Genomic DNA, 27,603 nt, shown 5'->3' on the forward strand with positions numbered 1-27,603 from the left:
CAAAGACTAGACAAGGAAAACTTCAAAATCGATCTGTAACTTGTTAGGCAAAGCAATCATCATGATGTACTGAATATTAAATGATATCTGCAAGCAAATTTTAAAAAGTCCAGAAACCGATAATTCATGTTATTTTTTTAAGTCAAAGGGCCATAACTTATTGAAAAATCAACGGACCAAGACAAAATTCAAACTTGATCTGTAACTTGTTATGTCAAAGCAATGTACCAAATATCAAATCAATATTTGCAAGCACATCAAACAAAGATTCGGAAAACTGATAATTCATGCTATTTTTCTAAGTCCAAGGGCCATAACTTAGTGAAAAATCAACAGACCAAGACGAAATTCAAACTTGATCCATAACTTTGTGAAAAACAAATGCCCCTGATAATGGCCAATTCCAAAGATGGCCAAGGTCACAAGGACAAATATCTTGGTACCAGTAGAAAGATCTTGTCACAAGAAATGCTTATGTATAATATGAAAGCTCTAATATTTACCATTTAGAAGTTATGACCAATGTCAATTCTTTTAAATGCCAAGGTCAAAAGGTTTAGTACCCACGGAAAGGTCTTGTCGCAAGGAACACTCATGCGAAATATCAAAGCTCTAACACTCACTGTTCAACAGTTATTAGCAAGGTTAAAGTTTTCAAAAAGTAGGTAAAACTCCAAGGTCAAGGTCACAGGGTCAAATATTTCGGTACCCACGGAAAGGTCTTGTCACAAGGAATACTCATGTGAAATATCAAAGCTCTAACACTCACTGTTAAACAGTTATTAGCAAGATTAGTTTTTAAAAAGTAGGTCAAACTACAAACTCACTGTTCAATAGTTCTTAGCAAGGTTAAAGTTTTCAAAAAATAGGTCAAACTCCAAGGTCAAGGGTCAACAATTTTGGTACCCACAGAAATGTCTTGTCACAAGGAATACTTATGTGAAATATCAAAGCTCTAACACTTACTGTTCAAAAGTTATTAGCAAGGTTAAAGTTTATGACAATGACAGACAGTACAAAAACAATATGCCCCCGATCTTTGATCTTGGGGGTATAAAAATCAACGGACCAAGACGAAATTCGAACTTGATCTGCAACTTGTTATGGCAAAGTAACGTATCAAATATCAAATGAATATCTACAAGCACATAAAAAAAAAGTCTGGAAAATTGATTTGCAGGACTGATGGACAGAGCGCAAACCTAAAGTCCCCTTCGACTTCGTCGGTAGGGGACTAAAAATCAATACTTATGCTTGTGATACTCAGATCAGCAGCCTTATGTCTTAGTCCACTGAATATTTGGCGAAATAATAATTCATTGTCAAAATTGCAAGAATATTAAATCGTGAGCATGAATATATCATTACACTGTATAAATAAATAACAAGAGTACTGCAAATGGTACATTATACGCCTGTCGAAGAGTGGTGACAAAATTTTAGTGCAATATCTGTATCCATAATGAGAAAAAGTCCAGGAAACTTTTAGCCCTAAAGTTGGTCACAGTGCGCTAATCCAGCTGAAATGCAAATTGAACCTATATTTTTCCGAGAGGAAACTTGTGACTAAATTTCAGGGCAATATCTGAAAACTGTTTGACCTACTTTTAGCCCTAAAGTAGGTCAAAGCACACCAATCCAGCTGAAATGCAAATTCACTCTTACTCTTTTTGAAGGAGAAATTGTTACCAAATTTCAACACTGTACATGCATCCGTTACGCAAAAAAGTCTGGAAAACACGACCTCAGATGGACAGACACTGGAATGCAAAGTGAACTTGTATTCCGGCCCCCAAGAGAAAGCTTGAGACTAAATTTCAGGGCAATGTCTGTATCCGTAACAAAAAAAGTCCAGAAAACTATTTGACCTACTTTCAGCTCTAAAGTAGGTCACTGTGCATGCACCAATCCAGCTGAAATGCAAACTAACTCTTATGCTTTTTAAGGGAGAAACTGTGACCAAATTTTAATGCTGTACATGCATTCATTACAGAAAAAAGTCCGGAAAACATGACCTCGGATGGACACACAGACGGACAGACAGAGCCATAACATAATATGTCCCATCTGACAACAGGCATATAAAAACTAGACTCTTGATTTCATAAGAGACTTGCCTCTTGTGAATTGACATAAATATCAATTACTTGTGTAAAAAATTAAAAAAATTCAAGCTCAAATCCTTGTTCATTATAAACTTATGTTTTATAGTCAAAGAGACATTTCTGGAATTGTAATAAAAAATCCACAGCAATTGTACCAATTCCATAACTGTATTACACACAACACTTTGTTGTCACTGTTAAACTTACTGCACAACCACACAGGACCTCTCCAGTTACTGTTTCCACCAAACATAGCTGTGTCAGATTCAGCAGGGGTATATGTCACCTTCAATTCTAACTTGTCATCCAAACCTAGGCATTCTTGCAATTCTTCATTGACTTTTAGAATATAAGGATCCATTTCATAAACCTGAAATGTAGGTGAAACATGTATTTAAAGTTGTCCAGGCCAGAAACAAAGAGGGGTATAGAAATGGACAGAACACATTAATTCCCATGTATCTGATGTAAAACTAATCTTACATCTTTGTGAAGATTTATACTATCTACATCCAAGAATGGACATCTCACTTTATTGCTGCTGGGTATTTTGTAAAACTACTTCTTCATAATATTTTAATATATAATAAACTAACTACAGTAGAACTTTAACATAAGAAACTGTCATAAAAAAATATTACCTTACACGATTTTCATTAATCTTTAGGGAAAAAGCATGGCTCTTGGAAACTTATTTGAAGTTTGCAGTTATAAAGGAGTGGTATTTATTCCCCAATATTGATTTCACAATAATTTCTTCATTTATTGTGTTAGATTTAAAATCAGCTAAAGTACTGAACCTCAAGATAACATGCTTGTCATAAACATATACCACACCCAGAACATGATTGTCATAAACATATACCACACCCAGAACATGATTGTCATATACATAAACCACACCCAGAACACGATTGTCATAAACATATACCACACCCAGAACATGATTGTCATATACATAAACCACACCCAGAATATGTTTGTCATATACATAAACCACACCCAGAATATGTTTGTCATATACATAAACCACACCCAGAACATGTTTGTCATATACATAAACCACACCCAAAATATGTTTGTCAGATGCATATTGTCAGATACATTCACATCACAATGAGAAGAACTGAACATTTACCTTTGATAAAGACCTTATTCCAAATGGTGAAAGAAATTCTTGCTCGTCTGTAAGGTGTCGCAGTATGTGCTGCAGTCTATTCATTGGTACTGCACACAGAATGTAGTCCCCATTCTCATTTCTGCTCACCTGTACAGAAAATGAACTGATCCCTTAACAAGTGACATATTACCGCATTCATTTTTCCAGGAAATGACTTGTTAAGTTTCTGTACTGTAATTAGTGACATCATCAAATACTCAATTTGTTGAGCATCGCACACTCAAAAAGTTCAGAAAAGATACAACTTGGAAGAGTAATATATGTACATTAGTCTTGTTAAAAGAGTTTAATGTAATAATGCCCATGTGATGGATACTTCAGAAAATATCAAAAATCTATATAAAAAAAAAAAAAAAAAAAAAAAAAAAAAGAAGGTATGTTTACTAAAGTCTTACAAAGGGTGAATTCTTCTGTAATAATGTATCCAGATTTTTTGACACCATCTTCCCTGACTTGCTGTCCAGTTGTGACTTGTTTATGTTGAGGCAGGCCAGTGCCGGAATAATCCCCACCAGAGAGCGTAGAGCAATGGGGATTCTGTCCCCTGAAGCTGTCTCTATTACATCATAGTAGAACTTTTCGTGGGGATGCCACAAGCCTTGAAATAAACCCATTATACAGTTATAAATAATTGAAATACAATACTAAAACACAAGAACCACGACTATTATATATTTGCATTAACATCTACATTGAAATAGGGATATAATAATTGCATTAAGGCTGTGTTTGTTATTCTGAGAGGAAAGCACTTAAGTCACTTTTTCTCCATACTTCCTCTATGAACCATGAATTTACTCTACATTACTAAGCAATGTTTGGATCATTCCTATAAATCTCGCACCCATATCTGGCCCTATATTGACTCCAGAGGCCAAAGCATACAGAGGCCTGAATATTGTATACAGGGAAACTTTCACTCCTTCAACTTCTGCCCACTTCAGCCTCACCCACTTATGCCTGGTTCCCACAGTCATACAATCCGTTACAAACGCCACGATTGACCATTTGTAGCTGATCACAGAAGTTTTCTGGAATTCCAGGTTTTGATACAATGTGATGCAAATTAATACGTTCTTGTACAAATTGTTAAGCTTTGATATGGAAAGTTCACGATAAATTTCAGGTGACACGATCTGAATGCTGTTCAGATACGATCACATACATTCTGATAAGATTGTTCCGATTACGTTCACGATTAGACCTCGATCTCATATGATCATCACGATCCGGGTTCCCGATTTCTGACAATCATGTACATGCAGATACGTTCGTATACATTATGATACATTAATCACAAACCAATGCGCTATGTTGCGATAGGATACAATCGTGATCAGGATGTCTTTCACGATCAAGATCGAAGATGATCACTGTTTGAGCTATGATTCGACCCCGACGGGATATATACAACCTGACCAACCATTGACTTCAATTCTTTAGCATTTAAAAAGTGAATACAACCCATAACCACTGAAAATGTGGAAGTTGAGGTTTATGAAAATGTGGAAGTTGAGGTTTATGAAAATGTGGAAGTTGGTTTATGAAAATGTGGAAGTTGAGGTTTATGAAAATGTGGAAGTTGAGGTTTATGAAAATGTGGAAGTTGAGGTTTATGACCACGTGGCAGTGCAGCATTACTGTCTGCTTATATTATAATTATCGTGACAGATCCTGGGACATCGCAACAAAGCGTGGTGTTTACCTTGTAAAACATTGACTGGGATCATCACGATTTGGGACCACAATTAGATGCAATGTGTTGCGCTTTGTTACGATGCAATACGATATGATGCAATTCTTATGACTGAAAATTAATCGTGTTGATCATAGAAAAGTTTTTGACAGTCAAAAATTTTTCTACGATCAACAAGATTGTCACAACTAATGCCAAGATTAGGTCAGATTTGATACGATCACCACAATTAAGACCACAATTTCAATCGAACCGTGAATTGTGATAGTGGGAGCATTAAGCTGGTTCAATTTTTCACTCATCGTTCTGAAATAGCGCATATAAACAGCTTTGTAACATTAAAATGAGACAAAATTGTTTTTCAATACACCTTGATGAAAATAGTATGGGTCAAAAAAATTCCCTATGCACAGTAGATTTGTTCTTCTGACAGCATGTAGTCAGTTACTCAGAATAGATGTGTCACACTGTAGAAAAGTTGATCTTGAAATACAACCTTGACAAAACAAAATTTTGACCTTGATTTTTCACTTACCAATTTCAATATGAAGTCTCTATTGTGCATTTGTAGAATTCAAAAGTTGAGAACAAGATACGGTTTAAACTTTTGACCTTCACATGAAATCTATGACCTCCTTTTTACTGTCTTGGATACTTCAGTACTGGTAGTTACAACCACAGTTAATGTTGAAAACAGAGAAGGCAAAAACAATATGCCAAGGAACTTTTGATCCAATACAAGATATTCACATTATTTCCATAAATCTTGGAATATTAATTCATAACATCACTGTCAATGATCCCATTAATCAGAGATTTAGGTCTCTGCTATACTAAATATCTCTAATTTTTACCTCCATTATCAATAGAAATGTTCATAGCCTCTGAAATGGATATGAATCTCTCTAAGTAGATGGCACAGGCCCTGTAGTACTTGTGGTCTGCCCCTGGTTCTGAAGACAATACCAATGCAATTTCCAGCATAGAGAGAGCAAAGAATGCCATCCAGCCTGTGGCATCCGCCTGCAATTACATAACTAATGACAGTACAAGTAAAAGACAGCCTTTAAATATCAGTAAAATATCAGTAAAAATCCAGCCTTTTAATACAAGTCAACAGCTTTCAAATACAAATCAACAGGTGCCTGTTAATACTCTTACAATGTTTGCTGAAGTGACTGAGGTACCTGTTAATACTCTTACAATGTTTGCTGTAGTGACTGGGGTACCTGTTAATACTCTTACAATGTTTGCTGTAGTGACTGGGGTACCTGTTAATACTCTTATAATGTATGCTGTAGTGACTGAGGTACCTGTTTATACTCTTACAATATTTGCTGTAGTGACTGGGGTACCTGTTAATACTCTTACAATGTATGCTGTAGTCAATGAGGTACCTGTTTATACTCTTACAATGTATGCTGTAGTGACTGAGGTTCCTGTTTATACTCTTACAATGTATGCTGTGGTGACTGAAGTACCTGTTTATACTCTTACAATGTATGCTGTGGTGAATGAGGTACCTGTTAATACTCTTACAATGTTTGCTGAAGTGACTGAGGTACCTGTTTATACTCTTACAATGTATGATGTAGTGACTGAGGTACCTGTTAATACTCTTATAATGTATGCTGTGGTGACTGAGGTACCTGTTTATACTCTTACAATGTATGCTGTGGTGACTGAGGTACCTGTTTATACTCTTATAATATATGCTGTAGTGCCTGAGGTTCCTGTTAATACTCTTACAATGTATGCTGTAGTGACTGAGGTTCCTGTTAATACTCTTACAATGTATGCTGTGGTGACTGAGGTACCTGTTAATACTCTTACAATGTATGCTGTAGTGACTGAGGTACCTGTTTATACTCTTACAATGTTTGCTGTAGTGACTGGGGTACCTGTTAATACTCTTACAATGTTTGCTGAAGTGACTGAGGTACCTGTTAATACTCTTACAATGTTTGCTGTAGTGACTGAGGTTCCTGTTTATACTCTTACAATGTATGCTGTAGTGACTGAGGTTCCTGTTTATACTCTTACAATGTATGCTGTAGTGACTGAGGTACCTGTTTCAGTGGTTTGTCTCTCTGAAGGAGAAGTGACCTGTCTACAATGCTGATGTTGTCCAGTCCTAGAAACCCGCCCGTGAACAAGTATCTATCCTTTTTGATCTGCATGGATTTGAGCCACCTATAATATTTACACCATCAGTCAACAAATTCATAAAAACTATCTCAATGTGCAAAAGATTGATTTTGTTATTTAACCTAATTTGATTTTTAAACAAGAGGCCCATGGGCCACATCGCCCACCTGAGTCACCTTGGCCCATATCTGAAGACTTTCCATATATATTTGCATGTAAAACCTTAGTCCCTATTATGGCCCAAACTACCCTTTTCAAACTTGAATCTACACTATGTCAGAAAGCTTTCACGTAAATGTCAACTTCTTTGGCCCAATGGTTCTTGAGAAGAAGATTTTTAAAGCTTTTTCCTATATTTGTATGTAAAACTTTGACCCCCCCCCCCTCCCACTTGTGGCCCCATCCTACCCCCCGGGGGCCATGATTTGAAAAAACTTGAATCTGCACTATGTCAGAAAGTTTTCATGTAAAAATCAGCTTTTCTGGCTCAGTGGTTCTTGAGAAGAAGATTTTTCCTATATATTTGTATGTAAAACTTTGATCCCCTATTGTGGCCCCATCCAACCCCCGGAGCCCATGATTTGAACAAACTTGAATCTGCATTATGTCAGGAAGCTTTCATGTAAATCTCAGCTTTTCTGGCTTAGTGGTTCTTGAGAAGAAGATTTTTAAAGTTTTTCCCTATATATTTGTATGTAAAACTTTGATCCCCCCTTGTGGCCCCATCCTACCCCCAGGGGGCATGATTTGAACAAACTTGAATCTGCACTATGTCAGAAAGTTTTCATGTAAAAATCAGCTTTTCTGGCTCAGTGGTTCTTGAGAAGAAGATTTTTAAACATTTTTCCTATATATTTGTATGTAAAACTTTGATCCCCTATTGTGGCCCCATCCAACCCCCGGGGGCCATGATTTGAATAAACTTGGATCTGCATTATGTCAGGAAGCTTTCATGTAAATCTCAGCTTTTCTGGCTTAGTGGTTCTTGAAAAGAATATTTTTAAAGTTTTTCCCTATATATTTGTGTGCAAAACTTTGATCCCCCCTTGGGGCCCCATCCTACCCCCGGGGGCCATGATTTGAACAAACTTGAATCTGAACTATGTCAGAAAGCTTTCAGGTAAATTTCAGCTCTTCTGGCCCAGTGGTTCTTGAGAAGAAGATTTTTAAATGACCCCACCCTATTTTTGCATTTTTGTGATTATCTCCCCTTTGAAAGGGACATGGCCCTTCATTTGAACAAACTTGAAAGTCCTTCACCCAAGGATGCTTTTTGGCGAGTTTGGTTGAAATTGGCCCGGTGGTTCATGAGAAGAAGATGAAAATGTGAAAAGTTTACAGACAGACGGACAGACAGACAGACAGACGCCGGACAAAATGTGATCAGAAAAGCTCACTTGAGCCTTCGGCTCAGGTGAGCTAAAAATTATTGAGCATCATCCTTGAGTAATGGTGGTGTTACTTGGAACCATACAAAACACCCTACGTGTGGAACACAAAGCTGATCTAAAAATACACGTACCACTGGAAGTTCAACTGCAATTTCTGGAAGCACTGATCTAAAAATTCAATGTCTGTCTGTCCTGTCCTGGCAAACACATGGTAACATGCCCACGCATACACCGGGGGGAATGGCAGGTCCATGTCCCACTCACAGCCCGGCATCTGTCAGAAAAGACATAAAATTGTCTGTAAACTACACTCTTTGAACTTGCTGAAAGAAAACATAAAATATATTTTTTCATCTTCATAGATGATTTCCACAATAGGTTTAAATTTTATAGGCCAATCCGAAAACATGAGTTATCTTTCCTTGATCCGGAACGTAGTGCCCTTGCGTAACAGTAGTTTAAGACTTCCGGGTAGTATATTCGAGAAGCGTCATTATCAACAGTGCAGAAGGCCGCAAAGATATTGCTGTATAATTTTACAGTAATCACGCCAACAAATATGTTAACGCTAATAAAAAATCCCAATGCATAAGTTTACTTCACACACGTGAAAATAACCAACTTTGCATGTAAAAATAATAGAAAATTAATGTTGTAAGTAGAGGAGGACCCCCCCCCCCCTCCCTCCCCGATAGAATGTTCTATTGTTGAAGTGATGTAATTTCCTACGACGGGCCTGTCATGAGACGCAGTTAGATTATTCTAACTACCCTTCCCCCTCCCACTTTCCAGGATTTCACATGTTTTATGACTGAAATTAGTATATATTATATATTACATACATTTCCTCAGGATCTTTAGCCCATGTTTCAATACAGTCAGATTTATAATAAAATATCAGAAGTTACTTGTTCAATATCAATGTAGTACATTCAGCGATGAAAGTTCTGCCACGATGTACGTCTAGGTATGTCGGACTGACACCTCTGGATTTTGAAAATGTCCATCTCTTTGATTGGCGAGTAAAATTTATCCCAGCCTGTACTTGTAAGTGAGAGTCCACTGACAGATTTCCAGCTGACTACTCACAAACTTTATACAGTTTCAAATACAAGTATAACCATAAAGAAATTCGTCGTCAGAAACCATCTTTAAACTGACATTTACACATACAATTGTTTTGAAAATAAAATAACTTATAATTGAACGCCCTGAATTTATAGTCGGCAAGAGTGTGTACCTGTATAAATACAGCCATTTGGGGTAAAATATTTGGAGTCTTACTCAAATTATTTTGTAAATTTGTGGCGAAAAGGGGGATCTAAATCTGTTATTGCCATTTCTGTTATGACACGATACATGCCTATATATAATCAAATACATTTCAAGGGGGCTAAAACGAGTAAAAGAGGGAAGATACAGAGACGTCAAAAGCATTCTATTGGGGGTTAAACTTACCTCCCCACAGAGAGTACATTTGAGAATATGGCAACACCCCCCCCCCCCCTCCCGGGATCACACAGGTCTATGAAAAATAATTTATATCAATTGAGCGATATTGAATAAAATTAATTAAAAAAATTTCATTCAATTACCTATTTTTCTGCATTTTAAACATATCAGTTGATATTTTAAAACAATTCAAGCCTCATGCTGCAGTGTACAAATGATTTGCACACAGAATGAACACGTCCAGGTACTTTGGAGAAAGTTACCCAAACATTGCAATCTGGTTTATTTTTGAAAAAATCGAATGGTAGTGGTGGAATAATTTTAGCCCTTTTTTTTTGGAAAGGAGGTGGGGGGGGGGGGCATGTTATGCAAGATCTTTGCACGTGTCGATCCTCGTAAAAACCCGAGCTTTGAGTTGATGAGATGCCATCATCTCTTGAGAATCAGAAGTTCTGTTTTCATACAAAATAATTATGTCAGTCGTTATTGGAGACATAAGTAAACAAATGAATGTATGGTGATTTCCAATTCAGTTTTTAACCCCCCCCCCCCCCCCCCCCCCCCAAAAAAAATCACAGCCGACTCGATCAAGAAATTCGTTTTTGTTTCCATTAACATTTTCTTACTCTCTCGTACAAATGATTTCAACTGTTTACGATTTTGAACAACACCCATACTAATATAACTTATAATATATGCGCAGTCTGACTGTGTTACTACCCGGAAGTTGTCATAGTCACACTAAATGTAAGAATACAAAGAGAGATAACTCACGTTTTCGGAAAGGTCTATAGTGTATTAACATTACTATACTTCCTATATTGGACTAGCTAGCTCAGTGGTTAGATCACTATCTAGTAATGCAAGGGTCCCGAGTTTCAATCTCCAATTGATACCAAAGATTTTTCTCCCCTTCTTTGTTACAATAATTTGGTAATGTCCATATATACAACTTTCTGTCATACATGAGAGCTAACCTCTTTACATCTTTTACTTGCCACAACCAGGAAATAACAATATTTCAGTTCAGTTGTAATATTCCCAAGTGTTTTTATAGAAAAAAGATAGGATGCAAGTGTTGTTCCTGAAATGTCATGATAAATTATATCTGATTGAGAAACACTGCATATGACCTTCATGGTCACCCGAGTATTACACAACCAACAGGAGTTGCATGAGTTCATCTCATAATAAACCTTTAATCATCATCATCCACTAAATAATTGTGACCCAAAGAAAATATCTTTTTCCCTCTTTTTTTTTTTTTTTTTTTAAAATACACTATCTTGCCCAGGTAACCTTGCTTTGTGTAAATACAAACTCTTTGGTCATATGATATCATTGTATCAAGCAAAAACTTCTGATGTTTCCTCGAGTTGTGTCTGTAACACCTACTTCCAACTTATTTAGAGACACAGCCCAGGTAGAGACACAACCCTGTCATCTGAGCCCAAACCCCTGACCCAGGGGCCATGAGCTTCTTGATTCTAATAAAGGTCTCCCTAATCATTTTTACTATCCACTCTGTTTAGTTACTTGGCATCCAGGATTGGAGAGAATGGATTTTAAAGAAATAATGTATAAATAGCACAACTTCTGTAGCAGCTTCTCTCCTCATTAATTCTATAACCTAAGTTTGGTTGTTTGATGTTCATATGTCCCAGAAGATTTAAAAAAAAAAATAATTAGGCATTTTCACTATATGAGTCAAAAGAAGCCCACCCTAGCACCGAAACCCCAGATCCAGGGGCTATGAATTCCACAACTTTGTAAGTCAGCATTGTGTAAGTGAAGCTTGTGTAATGTGACTTCTGGTAAAAGAATGGAACTGTAAATACATGTAAATTAATTTACTATTTTGGTGTATATTCTTTTTAATGTTTATAGCAGAAGGGAGCACAAGTTATATACTACAGCCCAGTAGCCAAGTACTTCGTTACTAGCTTGAAAATACGGATGTATATTTAATCGCTGTTATAAAATTTAGAAATTTATTTCAAAATTAAGGATTATCTCCCTCATGCATAGCTCTTATCCTTAGACGAATTTGACTCCACTTTTTTTGGCACGCTGTTTTTGGCTATAATAGCTCTAAAACTTCATTGTTATTTCGGATTTCAAACATTTCGGTTGAGCATCACTGAAGAGACATTATTTGTCGAAATGTGCATCTGGTGCATCAAAATTGGTACCATATAAGTTTTACATGAAGTACATTGCTAACTAATATTTTAGTTGTAGCACTTATGCAGTCTACTCCACTTATATTGAAGTCACTTACATTGAACTACTTGTTATACTGAAGTAAAAATAAATCCCCAGTAATATTTTTATATAGTTCATCATTGATTATATTGCACTTTGGATATATCAATTTCAATACATACAGAGAAGATTGTATGTACATAGACTCTATCAAACCTGTGCTGAATCACAGAAAACATGTTCTGTAAATATAAAATGTTTACTGCATCTTCATCCTTCCTGTTCGATGAAATTACGGAACACACTGCAGTATGTGAACAATATCTGAAATGACTGAGTTAAGGAAATAACCTGTCCATCTGCCTTCATATATCTCTCACTCAGGAACAGAAGAAGCTGATGTTTGGCAAACTGTGGATCCAATCTGGCAAATGGCAACATCTGAAAAGCTGTATCCCATGTGGCAAACTAGACAAATAAACAATACATTAAATCTAAACCTACATTTGATGAACTTGTAGGTATCACCTTATTTCACCATTACTTAGAATATTTCTGCACTTCTTAAGCGATACACACAATAGACTCATGGGCCACAACACTCACCCGAGCCACCTTGCTGATATAGGGATAAAGACTCATAAGTTTGAAACACAAAGTGTACAGGTTATTTATTGAGACTGGCCTGGATGTTCAAGGTCATAACATCTTGTGTAATAATGAGCTAGATTTGTACAAAATATGACTCCACTTACTGTGTTAGATCTCCAGAGTAAAGATGAAGATTCTTATTTTAAAGATTTCCATCTTCACAAGTCAAGGGTTATTGATTCGTAACCTCGCACTAACCCTTGACATCAGTGACTATCAAAAAGTTGGGCTGGTTCTGATTGTTTCCACAAGAGAGCGGGAACCAATGAGAATGCGGTTCTATTTACAACAATGCGAAGCGAGCAATTCAAATAAAAACGCGTGTTATGGCTATTGCAATGGTGTCTTAAAGAAAAAGGTTTCCAAACTTGATCTACTATCAATAAACGTAATTAATGGTGTAAATATTACAATTGCGCGTGTTTATCAATACAGCAGTATGATATCGCATCATTCCACAACAAGATGCAGTGATTTCATTGGATGTTTTATTTATAGTGGATTGCGTAATAGTCTGATGAACCCAACTTTTATATAGCGACTGATGTCAAGAGTTAGTGCGAGGTAACGAATCAATAACCCTTGACTTGTAAAGATGAAAGATTTCATGCATTTTCACTATGTGATCCACAGAGTCCCACTCTGGAGTCTTATAAACCTTTCATCCTGAAGTCATGGATTTCAACATTTTGATTGAAGCATGCATGCCAAGTTTTCATAATTTTTGAGGTTCCAGTCTTTTGCCCTAGCCCCTATGGAGGAGGTGCCACGAAAATGATTATTTTTGTTGCCCTACTGGTCTTACCCCATAAGATGCTACAAATTGGGGGGAAAAAGTGAGAAAAAGTTGAAAACATTCAAATGTTAACATATGACAACAGACAAAAATTAAACAGATGCAATATGTCATTTGAGTGACCCTAGTGACCTAAAAATAACATGGCCATACCCAAGGAAACTCCCACTTATCTGGCACAGCTAAAACATCATGACAATTTACGTGATTCCAGACTTCCTTTCTCCAGAGAATATCCAAGTCTGTTTTGTTGTCTGTAAATCCAAAAGTCATAACTAAAATGTCATTTACTTCACAAGAAATGCCCCTCTCTGTCCCCTGTTGTAGTGCTAGCTTTTCCTCCAGAATAGTTTTCCCCCAGAGGAAAAAAGTTACTACATTGTAGAATTTCCCCCATAGAAGGGTTTCCCCTTCATGTTTTTGCTTTAAAATCAAGAATTTTTTTTATGGTAAGTTGATTAGGCTTTAAATCAATGTTTTGTACAACAAATGCTGCAAGTTACATGAAAAGGTGTAATTTTATAATGATGCACTTTGCAAATGCACAAGTGGATCATTTTCCGTGTTATTTTTCAATTAACAAATATCTTTGGTATATAATATTTTAATATAAAAATCTTATATCCATTGATTTTAAAAGTCATTCTTATTCTAATTAATTTTGGGTTATTTTCTTTTCGTGAATAACGAAGCTATAATGATTGTATTTCATTTCCATTTCAAAAGTTACTCTGGTATATATGCATAACCATAAAATTCAAAAATGAGGCCACAATGACCTACCTTTGGTTCACAAAATGCATCAACTGACCAAGTCTGATGGTCCTGCCCTTCGCAGTGTGAAAGATATGATTCGGACATGATACGAGTATTGTATAACCATAAAATTTCAGAGCGAGGCCACAGTGAACTATGTTTAGTTCACAACAACCCCTTCCCCTCTCCCCTCCTCCCCTAGTATGCATCAACTGACCAAGTTTGATTGTCCTAGGCCTTGCAATGTGAAAGATATGACCAAGAAATGAAAAAACTAATAGAGTTATTAGACAGATGGATGGGCAATCCAAAATACAGCTCAACCAACATACGGGTGAGTAAAAAGTCAAACCATGCACAAATTTCAATTACTTAGGTAAGCACATGTAAATGTAATAATTAACACTGCTTCGGAATCATAAGAATATAGAAACACCGGGGCCATGTTTGAAAATTAGAATAAATGGATAGGTTAAAGCTAGTTCAGCCAATCAAAAGCCTTGTAATCTATCTTGGAATCCTAATCGTTAAAAAAAAATTTCTGTACGACCACTGATAAAACACCTTTGCTTAGTTTGCTGTTTGGGCATAAACCAATCTGAGAAGCTGTAAAACAGATATGCTGCACCATAATAACCATTTTTGAATTCCACCTGCTTTGAAAAATTGCAAAGCTTCTTTGGACCCAAGGCAAAAGTATTGGCAGTGGTAGTTTCCAAATACATAACCCTAAGCCACAAAGACATAACATTTTGAATAGATATGAACTCATTCAAATAATGGAACCATGACTATAAATCTTACCTTTTCTTTTGTCTAGCCATTGCTGTTTCAATATTTGGAATTTATGATCCATAACATAACCGTAGTCTGTTCTTTTGCGCATTAAATCAAAGCTTGGGGACTCCATCAAAATTTTTAAGTCTTCTTTCTCTCTAGAAGATGGAAGGATGCCATTATATTGCCCCAAGAGAGTATCTTGCAGTGTTTTACACCATTCGTTAACATTGTAAAAGTACAACTGTTTGTTCCACAGAAGACCAGCTGATGCTTGTCGTGCCACCAGTTTTTGTTCAGGTGAAAAATCACCAGGTAAAAGCTTTGAAATGTACAAAACATATTTGTTAGCTACAAGTGGACAAAAGTTCTAGAATGCTTAAAATTGTCAATATATAGTTTGAAACCTTTTCTAATACAATTTAAATTAAATTTAGACTATTAAATTCATCTATTTCTGCAGTTTATCATTCTAATTCTGACACATTACTATTTGAATTCTTATGATTTAGACATTAAAAAAAACAATACATGTATCTTGTTCTTAATTTCAAATGATATACAGAGAAACCTGTCTAAACATACTAATCTCATGGCTTGGGGTAAAGTTTATTTTATTTTTTAAGTAACTAGAGACATTTATGAGATCAGTGGTATCAATTTTACAAAACTTGCATTGCAAACTGTGTCACATGGCACTTTAAATCACAATTCAACATGTCACAATTTAACCTGTGTCACATGGCACTTTAAATCACAATTCAACATGTCACACAATTCAACATATCACAATTCAACATGTCACACAATTTTAACATGTCACACAATTCAACATGTCACAATTCAGCATGTCACAAAATTCAACATGTCACAATTTAACCTGTGTCACATGGCACTTTAAATCACAATTTAACATGTCACAATTCAACATGTCACATAATTCAACATGTCACACAATTCAACATGTCACACAATTCAACATGTCACACAATTCAACATGTAACACAATTCAATATGCCACACAATTCAACATGTCACAATTCAACATGTCACACAATTTCAACATGTCACACAATTCAACATGTCACACAATTCAACATGTCACACAATTCAACATGTCACATGTCACAATTCAACATGTCACACAATTCAACATGTCACACAATTCAACATGTCACATGTCACACAATTCAACATGTCACATGCCACACAATTCAACATGTCACATAATTCAACATGTCACAATTCAACATGTCACACAATTTTAACATGTCACACAATTCAACATGTCACACAATTTTAACATGTCACAATTCAACATGTCACACAATTTTAACATGTCACATAATTCAACATGTCACAATTCAACATGTCACACAATTTTAACATGTCACACAATTCAACATGTCACACAATTTAACATGTCACAATTCAACATGTCACACAATTTTAACATGTCACACAATTCAACATGTCACAATTCAACATGTCACACAATTTTAACATGTCATATAATTCAACATATCACAATCTGCTTCAGTAATTGAACTCTACAATTGTTATACTGGTTCTTGATAGAAGTTAACCTTTCTTTACAATTAGTGAAAGATACTCAAAAATGAATAGAGACACAGTTTTCATTGAGTGACCAAAAAATAAAATAAATCATGTCAATTTTGAAATTCTCAGTTATTTTTAGCCTTATGTTTGAGAAATCAAATGTTATATTTACCTCAAAGGCAAATACAGGTGAATAAAATGTTCTATTTTTCTTAAGTTAATGGACTTTAGCCAATCAGAAAGTACACAATTATTCAATCATATACATGTAATAAAGGAAATGATTATGATAAATTTCAAAAGGCAAATTGATAGTTTTTTATACCATACGAAGAGTAATGCTGATAAATTTGAAGTCAGCATTAATCCACTTCTGGTTGTGTAAATGATTACGGTAAACGTGACATTGAAACAAAGTAGAGTCAGGATTATTAGCAGTTCTAGGATTCAAATTAGCAAAAATTTCTGCCTTTCAAAATCAGCAAGCAATGTATCTGCAGAACTCATATTTTCTCTGGAACAATATTTGATACATCTTACCATTTTTTTCCAGAGATACATGTATCCAGCAGAGGCACGTGAAGTGTGGATAGTGTGTATAGATCTTATATGCACACACACACACACACACACACACACACACACACACACACACACACACCTCTACCCAATGAACAAATAAATACAGAACCAATAATATCTCCAAAATATGTGATTTTCCCGCCGATCACCTTCATAATTTGAATAGTCAGTTTCTACTTTCTGTAAACCTCTGAGATGACAACTTGCGAGATACTAATATATACATGTACATTGTATATCAAAATATTAAATTACGTACGTAACATCTATACATGCTATTCACACTTCAGGTGCCTGTGGTGTCCAGTACATTCAAAGCTTGTAAGAAAATCAGCATTCATAAACATGTCTGTGAAAGTTTCATTTGTGACATGACATTGTTTACTGTGAGATGTTTAAAAACATTATACAAACTTTGGTGTAAAAATCCTCAGCATTCTTTCTACAGATGTCCAAAATATCCCTAGGTGACAATGCAGGCTCCTTTGATTCCTCAAATAAGGACCAAAATATCTGCTTAGTTTGACGAGGTGTGATATTCATTATCATCTGACAGCCATACTTGTCTTCACCAATTGAAACTTCTTGTCCTACAGAATAAAACACACTAATCTAATTTTATAACATACAAACAGAGGCCACTTTATACATACACACAATCACAAGATCAATACCAGACTGTATTCTTAAAATGTCAATGGATCATCTACATGTGTATCTATAAAGCAGTGCATTAATTCTGGCTATAATCTGGAGTTCAGTGTACTTCTTTTTCAAACAAGAAATGTTAATTTAAATTAATTAGTTAATTTAACTGGCGGCCCCCATATAATAAGTGGCGGCCGCCAGTTAGATTAAGTGGTGGCCGCCACATAAATTAAGTGGCATCCGCCAGTTAAAATGAATATTAATTCTATACCCTGGCACCTATCGGCTTCCATACAAAATATAATGTCACTGTATGTCTGTGTTTTTGATAATTTGGATTACATTTCATCTTATAATGTAGATTTAAAATGCATAAGGGGGTATATAATAAATTTATCATTACCTCAGTAACTTGATCCGATGAGTTGGATTACGTCTCGTTGACAGCCGCGGATCCTCAGATCAAACTTGACGCTTCGCGTCTCATGTGATCTGATGATCTGCACCTGTCAACTCGATGTGAGTCGAATCTTCAGATCAAATTACTGTAGTAATAATATATATGTAAAATTTAAAAACCTTATTGTGGTTTGGAGGTTATTGTGTAAAGAGACTTGAATTTACACTACATGAGAATGCTTACATAAGTATATATCTAGCCTAGATTTCTCAACAACAAAAAAATAAGTAAAACTTGGACTTGATTTTACTGACATTTTGACTGCTGAAATAAAAGAAAACTTAAGTTTCAGATTTTTTTTAGAGAAATCTGAGCCTGATTGAAATTGGCCAGGCGGTTCCTGAGAAGTTGAAAATGTGACATGTTTACAAACATAGAAACATGGACAAATTTTTATCAAAAAAACTTTCAACTCAGGTTAAGACAGATTCCTAATATTGATAGTCAAGAAGGGTAATTTTTCATAATTAACTGATCAAAAGGTACTTCTGCTTGACTTAAAGATTTACAAAATATTGAAACAGTACATCAAAACTAAGATTATAAGATTCTTTTATGAGTAGGCATGAAATATAAGGTAATTCCTCCCTAGGGTTGCAAAACAAGGGGTCCATGGGCCATATCGTTCAACTGAGTGGCCCATACTTAAAGATTTTCCCAATATACTTGGAATGCATGTAAAACTTTGATCCCTATTGTGGCCCCAACCTACCCCTGGGGGCCATGATTTTTACCAACTTGAATTTGCACTATGTCAGGAAGCTTTCATGTTCTTGAGAAGATTTTTACATGTAAAGATTTTTTTCTATACATTAGTATGTAAAACTTTGATCCCCTATTCTGGTCCAATCCTACCCCTAGGGGCCTTTCATATAAATTTGTACTTTTCTAGCTCAGTGGTTCTTGAAAAGAAGATTTTTGAAGATTTTCCCTATATATTTGCATATAAAATTTTGATCCCCTATTGTGGCCCCATCCTACCCCAGGGGCCATGATTTTAACAAACTTGAATCTGCCCTATGTCAGGAAGCTTTCATGTAAATCTCAGCTTTTCTGGCCCTGTGGTTCTTGAAAAGAAGATTTTTAAAGATTTTCCTTATATATTTGTATGTAAAACTTTGATCCTCTATTGTGGCCCCATCCTACCTCTGGGTGCCATGATTCTAACACACTTGAATCTGCACTATGTCAGGAAGCTTTCATGTAAATTTCAGCTCTTCTGGCCCAGTGGTTCTTGAGAATATTTTTAAATGACCCAACCCTATTTTGGCATTTTTTTATTATCTCCCCTTTGAAGGGGGCATGGTCCTTCATTTGAACAAACTTGAAAGCCCTTCACCCAAGGATGCTATTTGCTAAGTTTGGTTAAAATTGACCTAGTGGTTCAGGAGAAGAAGTCAAAAATGTAAAATATTTACAGACAGATGGATGGACAACAGGTGATCAGAAAAGCTCACTTGAGCTCAGGTGAGCTGGGAAAAAAACTTGAATTTGCTCTATGTCAGGAAGCTGCCATGTAAATTTGAACTTTTCTGACCCCCAAGATTTTAAAAAGATTTTCCCTATATATTCACATGTAATAGTTCGACCCCTATTGTGGCCCCAACCTCCCCCCTGGGATCCTGGGGTCATGATTTTAACAAACTTAAATCTGCATTATGTCTCAAAGTTTTCATATAAATTTTAAGTTTTCTGGCCCAGTGGTTCTTGAGAAGATTTTTAATATTTCCCCTATATATTCACATGTTAAACTGTGGCTGCAACCTACCTCAGGGGTCATGATTTTGACAAACTTAGATCTGCAGTATGTTAGAAAACTTTCATATCAATCTGAACTTTTCTGGCTCAGTGGTTCCTGAGAAGATTTTAAAAGATTTTCCCTATATATTTATATACAAAACTGCAATACCCTATTGTGGCTGATATTAAATGCACAGTTATTTAATGACGAGTGTGTAAACAAATTCCAAGTGGTTTGTTAATGTAGTTCCACCCTCCTGTGACGTCATAAGACTTCGCAAAGTCATTGATTTATTAAGATTTACACATGACGGGAACACAAACGTTGGAGTCTTTTTCATAAGTTATTGTAAAAAATTTGTTAACCATAAAATATTTCAGAAGTCTAAGTCATACATGAATAATTAATTATATGTTTCAAAATATTGAATCCAAGGGCAATAACTCTGTTTTCATTCAATTATTTCATCGCTGTTTAAGGAAAACTGCAATTTTCTGACGTTGATAACGGGTATATATGATAAAAATTTTATTAGTACCGCAACATACATGTACTTATTTTATCATTTTTATTTGTTACTAAGATATATTATCTGAAGAATCAACAATCAAATATAAGATTGAACCTATAATTCTAAAGGGGTGGAATTACCTTAATTTTACATTCGTTTCCAAATGGTCAAACCTACAAGGGCTCAAGTCTCATATACATTGGAGACACTTGTTACATCGGAGACACATGAGGACGTTGGAAGAGGGAGTGCGGAGATATAGCTAGTTGAGCTTGCAAGATACCATAAAATTAGATATATAAGTATTAAGTTCATTGGGGGGGGGGGGGGGGTATTGAATGAATCATTCAATTTGATCTCTTTGAAGAAATTCCAACAGTATTTTAAGATGACTAGCTGTTTTCATCATTGTATACTTATTTTCAATAGCCTCTATGAAGTCATTTATGTTTACAGGCCAAAATTTTGAGGATACTGAACATCACATTGTTATGATTGTTGTTTTTATAATGAGCAGACGAATTGACTATTCATCCGCATAACTATGTAACGTGATATGAAAGATAGAAATATCTTTCATACCTTTCTTTCACAGGATATCCGTATCTTACATGTGTAGATATGAGAGAAATATAGGGGAACATTGATCTGTGTGATCTGCCTATGAAAATTACTATGAAATGATTAAAGATCCATAATTATATATTCTACTGCAATAAAGGATTATTGCACACCTCTCAGACTTAATAGTGTTAAAGAAGGTTGGTACATTGCTGAAAATACTATAGATAACTTCTTTATATATACAGCTTACTCCAGATATGTATTGAAATTCAGGGGACCAATCTTTTTCTTTCAATATAACCGAAGTTCAAAATAAGCCAAATCGGATATATCAACCATATCGGAGGCTTCATCTGGCATCTTGATCCCGATTACGAAAGCAGGAATATGAATTTATTACATTACACAATTTACAACATTTAAACAATTGATTGAATTTTGTCCACTGATGATTTTTATTTTTTAAAAAATATGTGAGTTTTGTTAACTTTTGTTTCTTTGTGAGCTGACCAAGAATGAATATTTCAATTTCCGATATCTACAAAAATTTCGTCGTCTACGTACTTTAGGTAGCGTCTGTTCATAATCTTTTTTAAAAAAATTTACACATACAATTTTGAGGTTGATTGTACATCACATTTTCATCCGGAATTTCGTTTTTGCCCTTGTCGCCGATATTTCCCTTGCAGTATGTACATGTATATAATATCGGAAGCAAGTTCTTCCCTAGAAACGACCGCCGTGAAAACGTTTCACACACATGTACATGTATGTCTAACATAAGAATTTCAGAGCCATTTTTTTTTTAAAATAAAGTTCACTAACATAAGCAAGTGGCATCATGTTGTCTGTAAAGACATTGTCGTTGTCCGCGTCAGATGTTATAGACTTTGTTTGGAGATTTTAATGTGTACCCAGTCTTGCAAAAACTATTTTTAATGCACTGTGATAGCAGTAAGGTGTTTGAAATTACTAGGGTTAAGCAAAATTGTCATTTCAGATTTTGATTTCAAATTCTTATATCTATTGTAGTTATCAATTTGTACATGTATTTGGTGTCCAATGATAAAAGTTTCCCTTTTTTGTGGGGAGGTCAAATTTTACAAAGGATCCTGTTAACGTAGTTCCACACTCCTGTGACGTCATAAGATTGTGTAAAGTCAATAATTTAATGACTGGAACATAAATTTTGTTGGAGTCTTTTTCAATAGTTATTGTAAAAAATCTTGTTAGCCATAAAATATTTCAAAAGTCTTAGTTATATTTGAATAGTCAATGATGCATTTCAAAATATTGAATCCAAGGACAATAACTCTGTTTTCATTAAATTATTAATCAAGTCCATTATGCAATAGATTTCCTATATTTTTCACAAACATTTTACCAAGGTGATAAGGAATTATTATCTGTGTCTTTTCATGAAGTTACATAAAATTTTAATCCATGAGTGGTTTTGAATAGCTCAGTTGTATGGTGCCAGACTTAGGGTTTTTATGGGGGTATACATACTCTGGAAGCTATAGATTTGAAATTATTAAGGAAAGGTATGGATTTTTTTTCATAAATAACTATAACAGATGTACATCTACTAATATAACCGGAAAAAATAATATGTAAACCATGCTATAAGGAAATTGTGTCCATATTTGTTTGTTTTTTAACATTTTGGAGAGTAAGGCTAATTCAATAATTTTGCACTTATTATACTAAAACTTGATGAACATAGTGAAAATGACATGTGTTTTAGTTCTTGACATGTTTCCTGATAAATAAATGCAATTTAAATTTTTTTTTTTGGTTTTTATTTTAAAATAACAACAGCTAACTGTTTCCAATGAATTTCATAAAAATCTACATAGGGGTACATTACTTCAGTAGTGTCTGTAATGAAAATAAATCTGGAAATCCTGAACTAATTTGCCTTTTCTCATTACTCTGAATGTTAATCTATTGATTCCAAACAAAAAAATGCTACCTAAACCCCAAAAATCCAGGACCTACCTGTGTAATTATGAGGCCACAAACCTGGAAAACTACCATCTAAGGTGACTTCAATATAGCCGTTATAAAAACAATACATTATCTACTCAGGGGACCAATAATTGATTTCAAAATAAGTGATATTTCAATATAATCGATTTCAATTTAACCAATATTTTAATGCAAAGAAAATAAGAGACTGAGACTGGGGATTTTGTTTTACTTCAAAATAAGCGATATTTCAAAATAAACGACTTAAGTATAAGTGGAGTAAGCTGTACATCATTCTGATTCTGAGTAGAAAGTTTTTTCAATAATAAGTGAACTATTGAGGGTCCTCAATATGAACATCATAGTTATCTGGTTACCTTTGCAAATGATATCTGTAAACTGCTTATCCCATTGAAGAAGTATCTGACGTTGGACAACATCTCTGTCACAGTCAACATTAATGAGAAACCTTCCTGAAAAAAATGTATGCATGAAAATTATCATCTTCCATAATGCACGAAGGAGAGCTTCCAATCATGTGATATCTATCAAAGTGTACTGTGCTGTCATTTCATTTGATGTCACCTTTAACATGAGACTTGAGTAACATGGTTGGAGTCTTTCACTGTACGATAAAATGAGCAAGATTTTCTCAATGCAGCCAAGCAAGAGTACATAGGATTTTAAAAGATTAAATATATTCTCACCCTATGATTTACATACATTAGAAACCTCTATTCTGCCTTGGACAAGAATGCCTGAACCAAATACAGTGGAGCATGTAATGCAGGGGGCCGGGGAAATAATTCATTCTCTCCCTCATTCATTGTATCCCTGATTTCCAATAATCAAAAGATTAGCTGATTCCACATGTTTATATAGGAAATGAACTCTGACTTTTAAATCATATCATACTGAGTCAAAGAATACGACAAAGTGATAGTGATATTTCAGTCATTGAAAACCTGATCATTTGACATCATTTAGAATATGCTAGAATAATCAATGAACAAACTTGAAAGGCCCTTACCAAAGGATACTTTGTGACAAGTTTGGTTGAAATTGGCCCAGTGGTTCTGGAGAAGAAGTAAACAATGTGAAAAGTTTACAGACAGAGTTCAGACAGATGGATGGACAAACAGACAGACAATCAGAAAAGCTCAGTTGAGCTTTCGGCTCAAAATCTATATAAAATAAAATTTATACAAAAAAAATTACTCTAAGGCACTTTACAAGGGTAAGAAGAGGAATGTAACAATAAAACACAATTGAATGAAATTAAATGACAGTATGACATAAGTTCTGATCTGTAAAATCAGAAAAATCATCAAAATAAAACACTATAATTAAGATCAATAGCTAATAGGTTTTTCTTTTTTTGGGGTGTGTGTGTGTGTGTTTGATGTTTGACACCAGCTATTGTCACTGCTTTGCCTACCTTATACAGCTTATTTTGTGGGTTTACTTCCAAGACGCGAGGATTCAGTTATCAGATGATTATTCTACATGTTAATCATGACTAATACGATGCTATTGCCATGTAAAAAGTTCTAACACTGACAAATGAAGTATCACTTTGACTTAGAGCACCTCCTTGTTATTTGCACATGACGTCAGCACACAAATACACAAAATTCAAATCGGCATCCAAGTAGTCATGATTAACTTGGAGAATACTTATCTGATAAGTGAATCCTATCTAGATCTACGAAATAAAGTTGTAAAAGGTATAGGCAACGCAGCAACATTAGCTCAATTCCCACTTTTCAATATGGAGTCTGCTCTGAATCTTCCATGCATATGTCTCGATATAAAAGCAGGGTCAACACTAACAGTCAGAAGAATCTCTGATTAGTTGATAACTTGATATATATACGTATATCTCAACCTAAGTCAGACGTCTGGATTTTTTTTCTTAAAAGTAAAGCCAATCTTGATTTGTGGCTAGAGAAAACACATTTCATTCCTCGTTAGGCCTAATAGCTTTCCTTTGAATTGTAAAAGCTCCAAGTTGAATTTAACCCAAAAAAAAGTCAAATGCACAAAAATTCAATTTACAGAAAAGGTTACCTTTCTGTAAGTAACAAACTTACTTGATACATATAATGATAGAATTCATTAGTTATAATAAGACATAGATTAATTACGTTTTACCTCCTGGCCAGTATATACTTTTACATATACTTTTTTGCCTGCTTTTTCATCCTGATAAAAGCAATCCCTGAAAATAGAACATGGATAATTATTTTCATTCAAGTTTTCATATTGCATCTACTGTTTAATCTTCAGAAGGAATAACACATTACCACGATTTTCCAATAGAAGAAGACATTATCACATGTAAACAATATATATATGAGCTCCGACTCAGAGCCTCTACCCCGGGGATCATGAAATGTACAATTTTGGTAGAGGCCTTCCTGCTCTACATCACTATCCATTTAGTGTTTTCTTCTCTCTTTTTTTTTTTACCGATGTGCGGTTGAGATTTCCTGTTATCCATTTACTTGTAGTTTTTCTTACAGATGTGCAGCTTTTTGAATATTGGTCAATTTTTAGCAGTTATTAACCCAATCATAATGCCCCAGGAGTGCAAAAACCCTCATATTTACAACTTGTGTCACCCTTGTCCTAAAGATGCTTCATACCCAATTTGAAAAAAAAAATGGAATGGTAGTTATCAAAAAGAATTTAACAATGCTCAACTGTTAACACATTTAATCACTGACAACTTTGGCCCTACTCTGATACCAAAACCCCTTGGGGTGCAGGAGTCTTGAAATTTACAAATTATATTCCCCTTGTCCCAAAGATTCTTCACAACAAATATGAAAGGAATTGGAATGGTAATTATCAAGAAGTTAAAAATGTTCAATTCTTAACACATTTTTGCCCCACCCTGATACCAAAAGCACTACCCCTGGGATCATGAAATTTACAATTTTGGTGAAGGACTACCTGCTCTTTCTAAATATTCATTTAGTTACAATCTATTATCAATAGCACTAAAGAAGATGTTATTTAAATGCTTTACACATAAACACTATATACCAAGTTTGGCCCCGTCCTGGAGTCAGAATCTCTACCCTGGGGATCATAAAATTTACAATTTTAAACATACTCTAGATAGTTCACACTGCCCCTGTGACCTCAGGATAATATTTGTGTGCTCATATCATGCTCATGTGTTCACTTTTGTAAAACTGAAGATTTGGATTTACTTTTACACACAGACTAAGTTTTTCATTCTTTAAAGAAAGATACACAGCTCTGCCTATAAATGCTTACCCCATTGACAAGAACTGAGGAACAACAGTGAGATCTGCAGGTTGGTCTGAATGGTTTGTGATTGTGTAGCAGCATACAAGATTTCTCTCATTTTTGGGATCTTTCCCGTACTCCACCAACACATCAAAGTATTCATTATCATCAAATATTCCTACAACACAGAATTGACATTCCCATTAATCATCACATAGACTTGGAATGCTCTATACAAAAGGTGTGGCATGAGTTCATGCACCATCACTTCATCTTTGTGAAAAGCGATTCAGAGTCCAATTATTCTATTTCCTGGAAATCTGGACAATTTTCTATAAGATAATTGTAAAGAATCTGAAACTACCACACTGAAGTCGAGCCGATGGACTTTTTGTTTTATTTTCATGAAATTAAGACAAACATTTTCATGTACAACACAAAACTGTCATGTTGTAGAGGAGAGGAAATCAAGCCAGCACATGTAGGGGAAATCAAGCCAGCACAGGTAGAGGAAATCATGCCAGCACAGGTAGAGGAAATCATGCCAGCACAGGTAGAGGAAATCAAGCCAGCACAGGGAGAGGAAATCATGCCAGCACAGGTAGAGGAAATTAAGCCAGCACAGGTAGAGGAAATCAAGTCAGCACAGGGAGAAGAAATCAAGTCAGCACAGGGAGAGGAAATCAAGCCATACATGTTGAGGAAATCAAGCAAGCACAGGTAGAGAAAATCAAGTCAGTACAGGTAGAGGAAATTAACCCAGCACAGGGAGAGGAAATCAAGCCAGCACAGGTAGAGAAAATCAAGTCAGCACAGGTAGAGGAAATTAAGTCAGCACATGTTGAGGAAATCAAGTCAGCACAGGGAGAGGAAATCAAGCCATACATGTTGAGGAAATCAAGCAAGCACAGGTAGAGAAAATCAAGTCAGTACAGGTAGAGGAAATTAACCCAGCACAGGTAGAGGAAATCAAGCCAGCACAGGTAGAGAAAATCAAGTCAGCACAGGGAGAGGAAATCAAGTCAGCACAGGTAGAGGAAATTAAGTCAGCACAGGGAGAGGAAATCAAGTCAGCACAGGGAGAGGAAATCAAGCCATACATGTTGAGGAAATCAAGCAAGCACAGGTAGAGGAAATCAAGCCAGCAC

General features: G+C 35.3%; 1 protein-coding gene across 2 annotated transcripts in view; it reads right to left on the reverse strand.

Moving 5' to 3' along the window:
• Nucleotides 1-27,603, reverse strand: part of LOC125667437 (uncharacterized) — a 40,378-nt gene that overhangs the window by 6,987 nt on the left and 5,788 nt on the right. For both annotated transcript variants that reach the window (XM_056153200.1, XM_056153201.1), the window contains exons 5-17: nucleotides 26,483-26,633; nucleotides 25,342-25,415; nucleotides 23,572-23,667; nucleotides 17,714-17,889; nucleotides 15,185-15,479; nucleotides 13,778-13,878; nucleotides 12,529-12,645; nucleotides 8,652-8,794; nucleotides 7,051-7,174; nucleotides 5,836-6,004; nucleotides 3,681-3,883; nucleotides 3,244-3,372; nucleotides 2,313-2,475 (exon numbers count right to left, since the gene is read on the reverse strand). In XM_056153200.1, the coding sequence (XP_056009175.1) occupies nucleotides 2,313-2,475; nucleotides 3,244-3,372; nucleotides 3,681-3,883; nucleotides 5,836-6,004; nucleotides 7,051-7,174; nucleotides 8,652-8,794; nucleotides 12,529-12,645; nucleotides 13,778-13,878; nucleotides 15,185-15,479; nucleotides 17,714-17,889; nucleotides 23,572-23,667; nucleotides 25,342-25,415; nucleotides 26,483-26,633 (1,941 nt within the window). The remainder of the gene's footprint in view (nucleotides 1-2,312; nucleotides 2,476-3,243; nucleotides 3,373-3,680; nucleotides 3,884-5,835; nucleotides 6,005-7,050; nucleotides 7,175-8,651; nucleotides 8,795-12,528; nucleotides 12,646-13,777; nucleotides 13,879-15,184; nucleotides 15,480-17,713; nucleotides 17,890-23,571; nucleotides 23,668-25,341; nucleotides 25,416-26,482; nucleotides 26,634-27,603) is intronic.

This window comes from Ostrea edulis, chromosome 1, assembly GCF_947568905.1.
Source record: "Ostrea edulis chromosome 1, xbOstEdul1.1, whole genome shotgun sequence".
Classification (NCBI taxonomy): Eukaryota; Metazoa; Mollusca; class Bivalvia; order Ostreida; family Ostreidae; genus Ostrea; species Ostrea edulis.